Raw genomic sequence first — 16078 nt, 5'->3', positions numbered from 1 at the left:
AGCTTCTGAAAGGCCTTCAGATACAATTAATATTAGATGGAATTCTGCTGCTTCCTTCTGATATGTTGGGCTTGTAAAGTTTCTCTGCTTGGATGTTGAAGCAGATATTATAGTATACTGTATATAAGACAGACTGCAGTGTGTAGTCACTTGTTCCCTTGGTATTAGGAAGAGTGTGAATACAGCACTGGCCTGAAACATTTAGTTGGAACCAATGTGTCATTTTAAAAGTAAAAATTTAAACAGTTCATTCAGTCTGAAAGAGCCAGGCAGCAGCATTTCCTGAGAGCAAGTTAAGTGCCGGAGATCACTTCAGGACTTCAGGGAGTTTTGAGACGAAAAATTTAGCATCATGGGGCTGGTCATTTATCTTTCTCTGAACTTGCTATGAGGGTTTGAGATGCTGTTGTTTCATGAGCTGTTATATCTTTCACCTTCACACTGTTTGAATGATACAACAATCACACTGTGGTTTTATTTTAGTAATTTGCATTTTGATTTTATTAAAAGAAATTTGATCTGACCCTCAAGACGTTTTATTGTGGACACTTTTCTCTACTTGAAGATCTTTTAGAGAAAGTTTGGTGGTGATTGACAGACTGGTTGATGAGAATGTTTTTTTTTATATACTATATTTTTTAAGAAATGTGTTTTTTAAGAAAAGTTATACACAGATTACTCTGTGTTGTGGCATCACATAGCCACAGTTTTATATTGCCGGATTTCCTGATCCAAAAATGAGAATTGTTTCATCATTTACTCTTCCTTCACAGGTGTTTATGAAACACAGGTGTTTTTGTTGTTGTTTTGTTTTGTTTTGTTTTGTTTTGTTGGATTGATGGATTGCTTACGCAACAATTTTTGTGGTTTACTAATAATGTTTAGCACATCTGCATTCAGACAGTATGCAGTACGTATACTGTGCAAAGTTTCCAAATTGTCAAGAATTTGCATAGAATGAAATATTCAAAATGCAATGGACTCAACTTGACAACTTTTCTTGACCCATCATTTGACCAAACTGCTAAGAGTTCACACGTTTTTATACAAGCTTAGATTAAATGTGTATTCATTTCCAAGATGAAAACTTAATGCTGCTTGCTGAATTAAACATGCAGTGTAATGTGACAGCATTGAAGTATAATACTCTTGCAAATGCATACTGTGCTATTAAAAAAAAAAAAAAAAAGCAGGCAGTATGCAGTGTGCAACAAGCAGTGTGCTTCCAGCAGGTCTGTGCTGTGACTGATTAGTAATGTCTTGGGACAACTGCACTCAATCTAACTCTACTCGGCATGCCAGTATTGTGGTCTGGATTGTAGTGCTGTGAATGGAGCAGATGCTTGTGCTCAGAAGTGATTTCATCAGTTATATATGTGACCATGGACCACAAAACCATTCATAAGGGTAAATTATACATCAATATGAACACAAGCTGAATAAATTGATGTATGGTTTGTTAGGATAGGACAATATTTGGCCGAGATACAACTATTTGAAAATCTGGAATCTGAGGATTAAAAAAAAAAAAAAAAATCTAAATATTGAGAAAATCGCCTTTAAAGTTGTCCAGATGAAGTTCTTAGCAATGCATATTACTAATCAAAAATTAAGTTTTAATATATTTACAGTAGGAAACTTATCTTCATGGAACATGATCTTTACTTAATATCCTAATGATTTTTTTTTTACATGTATGTAAGAAAGATAAATAAATTTTTTTGACATATTTTTTTTTTGTATATCTGTTTTTTTGTTGTAGGGTGTCATTTTTTATTTTTGTGTGGGATCGTCAAGGTTATCCAGCTTTGTGGAGTGATAGACACATCACAGAGTGCATTATCTGTCAGCATGTTTTCATTCACCTTATGTTTCCATGTGTATCTTTGTTTGTGTATGTGTTTTGTGTTTTGGTAGATGGGGGAATCACTTGGTGCAAATTAGATACTATTAATCCTAAGAGGAAAGAACCTTGTGTGTGTGTTTGTTAGGAATAGTGCGTTTTTTCAGATCTCTGGCCCTGTTGGATAGGAGGTTGATTGGTCTGATTGGAGTAACTGAAAGGTCATTAAAGGTGAAACCCAGCATGAAACAGCAGTTGCTTAATTGTGTGTGCGTGCGTGTGTGAGACAGCATGTGTTTTTCTTCGCCTGTGCACAGCAAGTTGTGGATTGTTTATTTGAATAATGTTTGATGGGCTTGTGGATCTCCTGACTGGGTTGCTCATGCGATCTGAAGTCTCTTATGCCTTATTTATCAAGTGTCCGTGTAAACTAGATGGATTCTGTCCAAGCATCATTATCATCATAATAATATTAAAAATTAATTATCATCCATATATTATTATTCTTTTTTATATTATTATTATTACTATTATTATTATTTTTTGTTTTATTTTTTTGTTACCACTTCAACAGGTGTCATTTTTGCAGTGAGCATTCCAAAGTAGTCCAAATTATTACTACAAATTTTTATTTATATATTTATTATTATTTTTTGCAGGGCAATATTGTTTGTTATTATGACCAGATTTTTTGTATATTTATTATTATTATTATTATTATTATTATTTGTTTGATTCTTTTGTTACCACTTCAATAGGTGTCATTGTTGCAGTTAGCCTAATTCCAAAGTATTACAAATTACTACACTATTTTATTTTATTTTATTTATTTATTTATTTATTTATTTATTTATTTATTAAATTTATTTATTTATTTATTTATTTATTCATTCATTCATTCATTCGTTTATTTTTTTTTTTTTTCCCCCTTTTCCTTTTCTTTTTTTCATTCATTAGTGTGTGTGCAAAGTTTATTAAATTTTTAGTTTATTAGTATATTTTATTTTATTTTATTTTATTTTATTTTATTTTATTTTATTTATTTGATTTTATTAAAATTGGCAATATTATTATTTGTATGTTTTGTAACTACCTAAACAGATGTTATTGTTGAACCTTTACAGCAGTACAAATGATTTGATTTTAAACTTCTTTTTTTTTTCTTTTCTTTTTTTTTTTACTGTAGGGTAGTAATGTCGTGGAGGACCAGGACCTGCTAGAGATCGGGATTTTAAACTCTGCCCACAGACAGCGACTTCTTCAGGCTATTCGCCTGCTGCCCAGGGTGAGTACAGACATCGTGGACGTCCTAGGGCTCCCAAAGGGTGCTTTCAGCTCCAAAAATATCAGCTAACGATGCGTTTGGAAGCAAATTTGTAATTAAAACAAATTCAACATACCCTCAGGATTTTCTTTCTTCCATGAAAAACAATGAATCAATTTGAGCGACAGCAAATAGTCACCAGTGGCTGTGAAGCTCTAAAGATGATATACTCGGGCTTCACTTCTCAGTTATTGCAAATGTAATGGCTCACCCATAAAAGGTTGATAAGTTGTGGTCAGGCAATCCTGATGGGAGCATCACTGACTTCAGTGACACACAAAGACACTGAACTGAAGAACACTGTAATGAAAGCCGCACAAAATACGTGCTGATCATTGAAATTCTGTCTGTGATACATGTGTGTGTCATGGATTTCATTACCAAATGAGGTTTCATGGTATCCACATTTATCACACACACTTCCCAGGGTGCACCCTCCCCCAAGAATAGCCAATTTAAGACCTCCTCTAGAGTAATCCAGCAAAGCTTCTGGCATTGAGTGTGTGTGTATGTGCAGGAGACCAGACATCAAATAAATCTCACTTGTGTCCCTTGCACTCCCTTTCTCCTTCACAATCTCTGAAAGGACACCGCAGAGGGGAATGGTTGTGTTGTGATAAGACAGAAAGGACACACACACACTGTGTGTAAACCTGCTTTTATTCAAACAGATGTGAAAACCTCATACATGATCCTATATGACTTAATTTTTCTATGGAACACAAAAAAGATACTTTAAAGAATGTTCTTGTTGCTCATTTCCATATAAGAAAAGTGAATGTGGATTTGGGCTCCAAAAAACACCAGTAAATGTCTTCTGAAGCCATGTAATAGCTTTTTAGGAAGAAAAGATCCAATTAAAGTCACTTTTCACAATAATTTCCGACTTTTATGGGGCTTTTTTTGTCATTTTGGAGCTCAACGGACCGGATGTGTATCAAGATACATTATATGGAAAAGTAGAGGATGACAGAACTTTCATTTTTAGGTTCAAAATGAAAATTATTGCTTTAAAAGGAAGTTGAATTTAAGATTAAGGACAGGAAATGGTATGTGTGTGAGAGAGAGATATGAGGGCTCACTATGAAAAGAAAAAAACTAAACTTTTCATCTGCAGTCAGCGCTTTCAAACTCTGTTTTAGCTGATAGCTTCTCTCTGTCTGCATTTACATTTATGCATTTGGCAGATGCTTTTATCCAAGGCCTGTGTGTTCAATATATGTTCTTTTATCAGTAAATATGAGAATGATTCCCTCGGAATAAAACACACAATTTTGTTTTGTTAGCTTGTCTGTCTCCTATTTATCGGCTAGACCAGCACCAAATCAATGTGGACCAGAATGGAAATTCATGCTAGCAGTCCAAGCAGGTGTTTCCAGCACAGAATAACAACATTTCCTGTTGCTAGACCTCTTCATTTATAACCCAAACTGTGTCTAGCCTCTGGATTTGTTACTGTTGTGGTAGTTTAACAGTTGTTTCTATGTTTAAGTGCGGCCCATCGGTTACGATGGAAATAACCCCACATCAGTGGCAGAATGGCTGGAGTCTCTGGAGCTGGGAGACTATACCAAGTCTTTCCTCATCAACGGCTACACCTCCATGGAGCTGGTCAAGAAGATCTGGGAGATCGAGCTCATTAATGTAAGTCCTCCACCTCCCTTCCTGTCTTTTGAAGTTCTGATGAAATTGAGTTCTAAAAGATTGATTTGTGTTTGAATTATAGCCTAAGGGTCACAGTCAAGGGAAACCTGGAAATATTAGGGAAATAAAATAAAAAATTTAATCTAACTGGGGAAATTGTGAATACATCTTAAATGTTTTGATAATATACTAAACTATCATATAATAATATTTTATTGTATTCAGTGTAAAATTATTTAAACACACACACACAGTGTGTTTAGCCATATATTCTCTTACTGTTGTGTTAGTTCTGTTGGAATGAAGCTGTCTTTGAAACAAGATTTGCTAGAGGACCTTGAAATGACAACCAGAGGTTGAGACATCATTCTGAATCATTCTGACATCCTATTGGCCGATTTGTCGTAATAGAGTTACGGTTGGCTCTGAATCTTGCCTGTAATTGTGTTTGTTTGATAAATAATCCTGTCCGATCTGTCTTTCTTTCAACTGCAGCGAAACCACAGATATAATAGTGGCTTCTCTGTTATGACACTGAACAGAAGGAATTTCAGGATAACTTGATCTGTTTTTGAGCATAGCCTGCATGTTTGGGAAATTTTAACATGGTAAATATCCGCACACTGTTATTAATCCAACCAATTGATCTCTCAGGTCTTTATCAGCCAAATAAAGGCATTTTTTGCCTGTAATTCAATAGTTATTCCTGCAGTCCATGTGGCTAAACAGAAATTGTGAATGCTTGATGGATTTTTTTCCCCGTGTTTGATAAAGATCAATGGGATGTTTGATGACAGTGAGATCACGTGATGTGTTGCTTTAACAGATATGGTGTTAAATGACTCTAATTACAGTCTCACGTATGCTAATTTCACTCACTTTCAGCCGAGGGAGAGAAAGAGAAACAGAGAAAAGGAAAGAGCAGATTATATAATAATGTGGGATGTGATTTCTTTAGCTCTCGAAAAGAAATACACACACACACCCACTCGCTGTGGAAAGTAACTGAAATGCTGCAGTGGGAATAAACACATGGTTTGGCCACAAGAGGGAGCCAGAGTAAGGAAATTAGTGTTTTCATAGTTTTGAATGAATATGTTTAGCAAAAAGTTGTTGTTGAGGTATTTTGATTGTTTGTGTTTGCAGTTGTGACCGTGGTGAAACACTATTTACAGTATGCCTGTGTGTGTTTAATTAGTACACACAACTTTATTAACACTGATGTTAGCAGAATGTTTGCTTAACGCCACTGTATACAGGAAGTTTGCATTTTATGATTGTGATATGGTGAATAAGTACTGACTTTAAAGAAAGTTCATTCAAAGATTTTGTCATATTTTTTCTCACCCTGTTGTTAAAATCTTCTTCTTTTTTTTCTGTGGAATGGAAAAAGAGAAGTTTAGAAGAATGTTAATGCTGCTCTTCCATATAATGAACATTGATGGAAACTGCAGCTGTCAAGCTCCAAAATGGACACAAAAAAAGAATTGAAGTGTTCTGAAGCCATATGATAAACTGATATGATAAAAAAATCTCATTTGTGTTTCCACCAGTGTTATTTAAAACTATTAAAAATGATTTTCATCAACCATCTGGGGTCGAAGCAGCCCGCACATTTTTTTCTATATAAATGTAATTTCTATATATAATATAAATATTGAAAGAAAAAAAAAACTAATACAAATGACAAAAACATAACAAAATCACTAAAACTTACAACTTAGCTACAAATACTCCATCATTGATCATACTAATAAGGCATCATTTGAAACAGCAAAGCGTCTTGTGTTATTTGTGTATAGTCAATAACACCAAAACAATGTGCTTTCAGTGACTTAAATACGGCAATATATCATACTTTTAGTCGCCTAATATCATTTATATTCATTCAGTTTAATTGAAGTATTGTTGTAATAATGTTTTTTGTGTTAATGGACTATAAAAACCAGAAAGTGAGATTTATACATCTTAGGGAAGCCGAGTAAAAAAGCTTTCCATATGGTTTGATAGAATAGAATAGGCCGAGATGCAAAATCAAAATATGGAGGAAAATCGCCTTTAAAGTTGTCCAAATGAAGTTCTTGGCAATGAATATTACTAATCAAAATTAGGTTTTGATATATTTATGGTAGGAAATTTACAAAATATTTTCATGGAACATGATCTTTACTTAATATCCTAATGATTTTTGGCATAAAGAAAATATTGATAATTTTGACCCATACAATGTATTGATTGCTATTGCTACAAATAAACCCATGCTACTTATGACTGGTTTTGTGGTCCAGGATATTCACATATTCAATTCAATTCAATTCAACATATAAATAAAGTAAAAAAAAAAGAAAAAAAAAGAGTCTTTAAGTACATAAATTAGTAAAACTGAAATAAAAATAAAAATAAATTAAATCTAACTAAATATAAATATTGGGGGAAAAAATTAAATAAAAATGACAAAAGCACATAACAAAATCACTTAAACGTACAACTTTAAATGTAACTTTTAAATCAACAACAAAAAAATACTATAATAGTATATAAATAATGCTAAGATAACACCGTTTTTCATATGCAAGTAGTCACTGATTGTATTTATGTCAAATCTATGAATTCAAATAAAAGAAACATTTTTGATGAATAACTTATGGTCTGTTCCTCACAGACAGCTACCTTCAAAAGACTTGATATGGCACACAAACCATATGGACAATACTTTCAAATAGCCTGCAACCCTATTCACTTAAATGGCAGCACAATCTTCAGAATGTCTCCTGTTGTGTTTAATTAAAAGTCATACAGGTTTACAATGACATGTGGGTGAGTAATTAAGGCAAAATAGTTATTGTTGCATGAAAAACTATCCTTTTAACACAAGCTCAGACTATTTGAAAAGAGCAAAAAAGCAGGTGGATATGCAAAGAACGGTCTTCTTTGACATTGTGTGTGTGTGTGTGTGTGTGTGTGTGTGTGTGTGTGTGTGTGTGTGTGTGTGTGTGTGTGTGTGTGTGTGTGTGGTTAAGCTGTTCACGGAATGGGACATTCTGAACTTTCCCTAATGAGCCTCGCTTCAGACAGATCACAGAGTGCCTCTGTCTCCCGGGTCCTGAACTCTCTGCTGTAAATGAGACTGAGAGAGACTCAGAGTGGAAGAGAAGACACTTTATGCAGTGTAGTACACAGCAGTGCCCTCGTCTCAAGCCAAGAAGAGGAAAGGGGAGACAGGACAGAATACTGCCTTGTTTTCAGGTTTCCTAGAGAATGTCATCCTTAAAATGTGTGCTGCTCACAAACACAATGATAGCACAGCAGTAGCAGTTTGGTGCAGAGACTGAGAAGCGTGAGTGTGAAGAGAGGCAGGGGAGAAGAGAGAAAGAGGGCAATGGGAGAGAGAAATAGCATCTGTGGAGGGAGCCAGATTAAATCAGCTCATAAACGCTCAGTGCAACAGATGCCAGGGCTGCTGGACAAGACAGTGTGCTGCTCACACACACAATTACACAAGCACACTGTGGCTTAATAAGGTCAAAGTTCATTTTATACCAAATTATGCACCTAATAGGTTTTTAAAAAGAAGTATCTTATGCTCACAAAGACTGCATTTATTTGAAAAGAAAACAGGAATATCATAAAATATTAATGCAATTTAAAATAACTGTTTTGATATATTTTAAAATGTTATTTATTCCTTTAATGGCAAAGCTGAATTTTCAGTCCTTGGTGTCAAATGAACCTTCAGATCTTTCTAATATGCTCTTTTTTTTTTTTTTTTTTTTTTTGTGTGAAACATTTCTTATCAGCACCAGTGTTGAAAACAGTTGTGCTACTTAATATTTTAGTTTTTTTTTTTTTTTCAGGATTCTTTGATGAATAGAAAGTTCAAAAGAATAGCATTTATTTAAAATAGAAATCTTTTTTAACATAATGTCTTTACTTTTACTTTTAAACAATTAAATGCAACCTTGCTGAATAGTAGTATTTAATTTCTTAATAAAAAATCTTACTAACCCCAAACTTTTTAGTGTACTAAATGTCTATGTATATATATATCTAATATTACAGTATTTTGACATACCACTATATTTTTATTTGCTTACTGTCTCATATGTCACTACTGCTGCTTGATTCTATTCATAGAGAATAAAATTTGAATCAAGGCAACCCCTCTTGATGATCCAGTGTCACCTGAATCAGCTTGATCTCACAATTGGATCAACTGAGACCAGTCCATTATTAATTTTATTCCAAAATCCCACTTCTCGGTCTGTTCTTTATGTAACTTTATGGATGTCATGAATGTTTGCAGCTGTTTCTCAAGCTGTAAAACACCTTTTGTTCACTAGGTGGCTCCATCGCTCTTTTTTTTATTAAAATACTGGTGTGATAAAAATGTTTACTTTGCCGAGGTATTGATGATATTATATATAAATATCATATGTACTAAATATATCATTACATGGAAAAAGTAGAAATATCTATGTTTGGTTATTTGAATTTGCAAGTTATTTGGGACACATTACATAATATTACAGTCAATATGTGTAAACTGTATAATGTCACTTTCAGTGCTTTTCTTATTCTAAGCACACATCTATTTTCACACGACCTGGCATGAATTATAATAGCTTTCAGCTGGCAGAAATGACAGTTAATTTTTTTTTTTTATCCGTTACGCGTCAAAAATTTGGAAAAATAGGTGACTTGTTAGTAGGGCTACAGTAGTTTCATTGTGAAATTAAATAACAATATAATTAAGACCGTATTTTGATTCTGAACAGTTCTGACACAGGTTGTTGCCTCCCGAAGGAGAAGCAGAGTAATTCAGTGTGAGCAAGCAGAGACATTGACGTAAAGCAAACAGCCTCTTTAAACAAAGGCAGCTGATGTCAGTCGTCAAAGCTTTGGTTTTTGTATGTTTCTTGTATGTCTCAACAGTGTCATTCCATGCATGTAAGAGCCTGTATATGAGTGTGTATACAGCACATAAGTGAGTGGTAGACTTGCGTGTGTGTGTCCGGCCTCAGGGTTACCACAGGCATTCATCTGATAATATTCATAACAGGGCTCAACATGTCTGCATTCCCAAGCAGCTCAGTTATTGCTCTCTCACACACATACAAACATGACCATCTCTTTAAAAAGAAAATCTTTCATGAAAATGGATTTGTGAATGGTTTTGCATATTTACCATTTTCATTTAATTTTATATATATTCATATGTATGTTTTTTAAAGAAATTTCTTATGCTAATCATAAAAATATTATTGCAATTTGAAATAACATTTTCTGTTGTAATATACTTTAAATTATAATTTATTTCTGTGAAGCAAATTACTCTGCATTACTCTGGTCTCCAGTGTCACATGATCCTTCAGAAATCATTCTAATATGCTGATTTATAATCAATGTTGGAAACAGTGCTGCTTAATATTTTTTCGGACCTGTGATACTTTTTTCAGGATTCTTTGATAAATAAAAAGTTAAAAAGACTTTATACACTACTATTCAACAGTTTTAGGGTCAGTAAATTTATTCTTTCTTTAGTTTTTTATGGAAATTAATATTCAGCTAGGCTGTGTTAAATTAATAAAAATTGATAGTTAAGACTTATATTGTTAGAAAAGATTTCTATTTTGAATAAATTCTGTTCTTTTCAACTTTTTATTCATCAAAGAATCAATAAAAAAAAAAATCACGTTCCAAAAAAATATTAAACAGCACAACAGTTTCAACACCAATATTAAATCATCATATTAGAATGATTTCTGAAGGATCATGTGACACTGAAGACTGATGAAAATTCAGCGCTGTGTCACAGAAATAAATTATATTTTAAAGTATATTAAATAAGGAAACCAATATTAGAAATTGCAATAATATTTCACAATATTATTGTTTTTCTGTATTTTTGATCAAATAAATACAGCATTAATTAGCATAATAGACTCCATTAAAAATCTTACTGATCCCAAACTTTTGAACGGCAGTCTAAAGCATATATATTGATTTATAAAAATGTTTAGTTTTTATTTAATTTAATTTATATTTAATTTATTAATATTAACATATTAATTTTACTTTTCTCACATTCATATTCTTTCATTACTTTCATTATTTCAAATTAATTAATTTTTAATGACTTTATCACTTAGATGTAGAGTGAACATCATGAGCTTAAGCTCCCAACGAAATGCATCCAAACCAGTCTGGAATAGTTTTAAACCAAATGGATCATTTGGCCGCCCATGGCCATGCGGTCACAAGTCTGTGGCTTTTTAAATCACGCTCATATTACAATAAAGCTATTTTGATTGTTTTGTTTTTTTTTATTCAAAAAATGTCTGGTTTGAGCCGGAGTGGTTTTCTGTTGGATCTTGAATAAGGTCAGTCTCCATCAGTTTACGTGAATGGTTTTGAATGCAAGAAAGAAACACGTAAAGTGCTTAAAATGACATTTTACAACTTGTACGGTCTGTATTTTTAGCACAGCTCTGATTGTTACCATTGCATTTAAATAGCATTTGCTCTTACTTGTCACATGCTGTGCCAAGTTGTGTTTCTCGGCAGCCGCTGGTTTATGTTTGCCGTGCTCGGGCCATGTTGGTAGGCGGTCAGAAGTCATTTAGCTCGTAATAATAGTTTAGCTCGGTTTTTTTGACAACTGTTACCCCGTTGCCATGACTGCTGGCGGTAGTTACCATAGAGACAGCTTGCATGAAGTACGAATGATTCAAAACTGACGTGTTTGTGTGTGAGTAAGTGTGTAAGGGCATGTATCCTTTGAGTGTGCGTGGTCCGACACTTACGATTCTCAGACTCTGTGTGTGTGTGTGTTATAATGCATTTCCTTGTCCATTGTGTTGCATTCCTGTTTTCATTACTTCCTGTCACCTCTCCAAATGCACAGATTGCAAATTGTCTTTTCTTACACTAGCAGATGGCTACTGCCTTCGTTAACACAGCAGGCCCATCAAACACATACACACACGGTCTCCCCGATTTTTTCTGTCTATCTGTTCTTTCCTTTTGGCACCTGTATTACACTCCCTCACACCTCAACGATGATAAAAAACATTTGCTTTAATACCAAAAGACACATCGAGGGCTGTTCTGTACTGTATATGTAAGTGTGTGTGTGTTGTATATGTACGAGTGTGGGTGGATCGGCCTGTGGGTTCATGTGTTGAATTGACGCATACTGACACACGTTCTCGTGGTGGGGGTGAGTACAGATCCTGCTGATGGGTATCAAGATGATCCAGTGGCCCCTCACACCCCAGCGGCCCGTGAGAGGCCTGTTTCTTAAGGACGGCTACCAAGCACCCTCATAAAAATAGATTAAGTGTGACGTTCATGGAGGAGGCTTGGGTTTCAACAGTAAAATGTATTTATTACACGGCTCAGTGGAATACTGGATTCTGATTGGTGATTTTGCGGTCTGATATTTTTGTGTAATAATCACCGAACCGTATAATTGACCATTGTCTAAGACCATTGTTTTTTTTATTTTTTTTAGCCATGTAATAAGTGTATGTGTTTTGCGTTAAAACTGTTTTTGATTTATTAACTGATTTATTTCGTGATAATGATTGGAGGACTTTATGCTTTACACTACTGTTCAAAAGTTTGAGGTTAGTAAGATTTTGAAAAAAGTCTCCTATGCTCACCAAAGTTGTATTTACTTGATCAAAAATATAGTAAAAATTTGTAACGTTCTAAAATATCATTACAGTATAAAATAACATTTTAAATATAATTTATTCAGCATCATTACTCCAGTCCAGAAATCTTTCTAAAATGCTGATTTTGTACTCAAGAAATATTTCATATAATAAGTGTTGAAAGCAATTGTGCCGCTTAATATTGTTGTGGAAACAAGTTATTTTCAGGATTCTTTGATTCTTCATTTCTTTCAAAATAAGAAATATTACTGATCCAAAACTTTTGAATGGTAGTATATATTTCCCACACATGCGTAGGTACATAATTTGTGTATACACTCTCACAGCCTGTAATGAAACAAAATATGAATATAATTTTTTTTTTCATACTTTTAGCAAATACCTTCAATCTTGGGTAAAAATTCAGCGTGCTTCAAGCTGATGTACTGTATTTTAGCAAATACCTTCAATCTTGGGTAAAAATTCAGCGTTTTTATTGTTTTTATTTTTAATTTTTTACGTTTTGGCCAATAACCAGTAAAAATCCAATAGAAAAAAAAAAGAATTAAAACACATAACTATAAGCTGAAGTAAATCCATCACAACATTAAAATATACAGTATAAAAACATGAATAGTCATTTAAATTTCGCTAAAGATTACATTTAACAGACTTTTTAATTATTAGTGTTTGAAGGATTAACTTAAGCATTAGATGTATTCTAAGCAAAGAGATTTTGATAAAATTGTGGAAATTAGTTTGAGCACCGTCTAAATAGTGGAAAAGGAGTATGAGCATTAAATATTAAATACTGGTTGATTGATACCAATAGATAATGACACAAAACTCTAATGTTTGCCGATAACCAATAGGTACAGAAACATTGTGAATGCACATTTTGATGCAAATAATTTTTTTTGCTAGTGAGTCAAGTAAGGAGCGCTGCTGCAGAATCTATTTCTGTCAGGCGTCTTTATATAACCTACAGTATATGTACATACATGTATATCCCTCACACATTTTGAATGTCGAGAGCTATAAATGTCATGTTGGTGTATGTCTACCAGCCTTAAGGTGTAAGACAGACCATAAGCCAATTGAATTAAGGCTATGTCCGGCTGCCCCAACAAACAACAACTTCAACGCTGGCTCAGCTTGTTAATCCTATTTGTGTTTGTTGTATGACAGTCATGTTTCCCAACAGCCAACTCTGAAATGTTGTCAGCCGGGCTTAAGATGTTTTAAACAAGTTACAAATGAGACCAGGATGAATGTATCGCAATCTCACTGCAGTGTGTGGCAGCTGAGCTCTGGAACTCACGTTAAACAATGAAGCTTCAGAGAGAGAGAGAGAAAGAGAGAGAGAGAGAGAGAGGGAGGGGAAACAGATATGAGAGAGTGAGGCGGAGAAAGCAGAGAGTGAGTTAAGGACGTTCAGTCTCCCGTCTCACACTAGCGCTGCTTCACGAGCCGAGGAAACGGTCACCTGCGCTGCACTCCCGCCACGGCACGCGAACACGGCGGCTCCTCGCTGGATGGGAGCAGGGTATCCATAGTAACCAGGCGGAGAGCGCAAGTGAGGAACGAGAGGAAGAGGGTGACGTGTTCAGACCTAGAGCATTGCTGCTGGAGTACAAACCTCTGCCGTTTGATAGCGTGAGGAGACTGGAGAGTGAAAAACACCTTCATTCTCATAAAAATATGCATGTAGGTTTGAGCTTTTATGCTGTATAGGAGAGCCAGAGAGTTTAGGTGGCTTGTCAAAGCAGTTCAGGACCCTCACAAGGGCTCTTGGATGTTTGGGGACGGAGGACTTGACTGTGCGGATGAGCAGCCAAACTCTGGGTAAGTCACTGGCACTAGAGGAAAGTGAAGCAGAAGGTGCATTAGAAGGGATTGTGCTGCCTCTAGTTGTTTTTTAGATTAATGCACTGTTAAAGCTTTCGTTCTCCACTTGCTGCAGTACCACCCTCTGTTTCCTGCTTTTTCTGCTAAACATTTGCTGTTGCTTTTATGTGTCTGTCAGTGAGTGATCCGTCATCCCCAGCTACTTTGCAACATACTGTAGTTTCTTTATTACTTTGGTGATTTTACGCAGCACGCTCGATTATATGCTGTTCGGTTCGTGTGATGTGCGTATGTGCACATGCAGTGGTGTATGCATTAGTTTGAGTTTGTGTATGTGGTTGGTTGACATTTCAAATAGTTTTGTTTAAGTTTGTGTATTTTTCATACCGCAGTTTAAGTTTGTGTATGTGGTTGGTTGACATTTCAAATAGTTTTGACATGTCAGGTTCCCAGGAGAATTGTTTTTGGAATTATCATGCATGCAGCTTTTATGAGCACATATTAATTGTGTTAATAATTGTCACACTAAAGAAACATTTAAAATAAAATAGTCAAAGAAAAAAATGGATTTGCATTATATCGGAACCATGCAGTGTCAGTTATCGGCCGATATATATATATATATTTGTATATATGTATTTTTATTTATATATATATATATATATATATATATATATATATATATTTTTTTTTTTTTTTGGTTCAGATTATATATATATATTTTGGTTCACATTTTTCACATTTCACTTTTTTTCATCAACCGTTATTGAAATATTTTATTGTGCATGCTAATTTTGCCTGATTTTACATTTATATTATGTTTGCTGTTACCTAATATTCCTTTAAAGTTAATCTTTAAGACAGCTAGGAATTAATGTATTCTTTGCAAAACTCAACAATAATATCCATTTTTCATACATTTTGTGCATTTTTGATTTTGTCATGAGTTATTGTGTAAATAAATATTTTTGTTTTATTGTGATTTATTTATATTTTATATTTATTTATATTATTTTATAAATTGTATATGTATATATACTTTTAATGTGTATTATTTATTGTTTTATATTTTAAATATTTATTTCATTTTTAGTTTTTTGTTTGTTTATTGTGATTTATATATAAATAAATGTATTTTAAATGTATTTATATTATTTTATAAATTATAAATGTATATATACTTTTAGTGTTTATTATTTATTTAATAAATTAAATGTTTAATATTTTATGTTTTAATTAAATTGTTAAATTTTTTGTTTATTGTGATTTATATATAAATAAATGTATTTTAGATTTATATTAGTTTATAAATTATAGATTTATACTTTCAATGTTTATTATTTATTTAAAATATATATTTTTAAATAAAAAAAAAATCTAATTTAGTTTATGTATTTTATATTGAAATATATACATATACACACACATACACACACACACACATATAGCGCATGCCTAAAAAATTATGAACAACATTAATGGTTACTTTATAGAACTTATATACACTTTCTGTGATGCATTCATATAATTTTTACCCTATAATGCATCATACATTTCTCGTCGTTGTGTTCACATGTATGCTTGCCTGTAGGACTTTCTAAAGCCGAAGTGTTAACCTCACGGCTCAGGTAATCTGTAGATGGCACAGCGGTGAGGATGACTATGCCTTGGGATGAAGAGGAAGGCAGTCTCCATTAGGCTGCATTAGCTCAGTTCTGCAGTCAGCAGTAAAAGAGTTACGGAGGATCATAAGGGAGCAGC

General features: G+C 33.6%; 1 protein-coding gene across 7 annotated transcripts in view; it reads left to right on the top strand.

Annotated features, from left to right (window-relative positions):
• Positions 1–16078, top strand: part of LOC109097362 (ankyrin repeat and sterile alpha motif domain-containing protein 1B) — a 167829-nt gene that overhangs the window by 124766 nt on the left and 26985 nt on the right. For all 7 annotated transcript variants that reach the window (XM_042722084.1, XM_042722083.1, XM_042722082.1 and 4 more), the window contains 2 exons: positions 3030–3128; positions 4659–4811. In XM_042722084.1, coding sequence (XP_042578018.1) covers positions 3030–3128; positions 4659–4811 — 252 coding nt within the window. The remainder of the gene's footprint in view (positions 1–3029; positions 3129–4658; positions 4812–16078) is intronic.

This window comes from Cyprinus carpio, chromosome B4, assembly GCF_018340385.1.
Source record: "Cyprinus carpio isolate SPL01 chromosome B4, ASM1834038v1, whole genome shotgun sequence".
Classification (NCBI taxonomy): Eukaryota; Metazoa; Chordata; class Actinopteri; order Cypriniformes; family Cyprinidae; genus Cyprinus; species Cyprinus carpio.
Note: the sequence above shows the minus strand (reverse complement) of the source record. Positions and strands in the feature narration are given on the sequence as shown.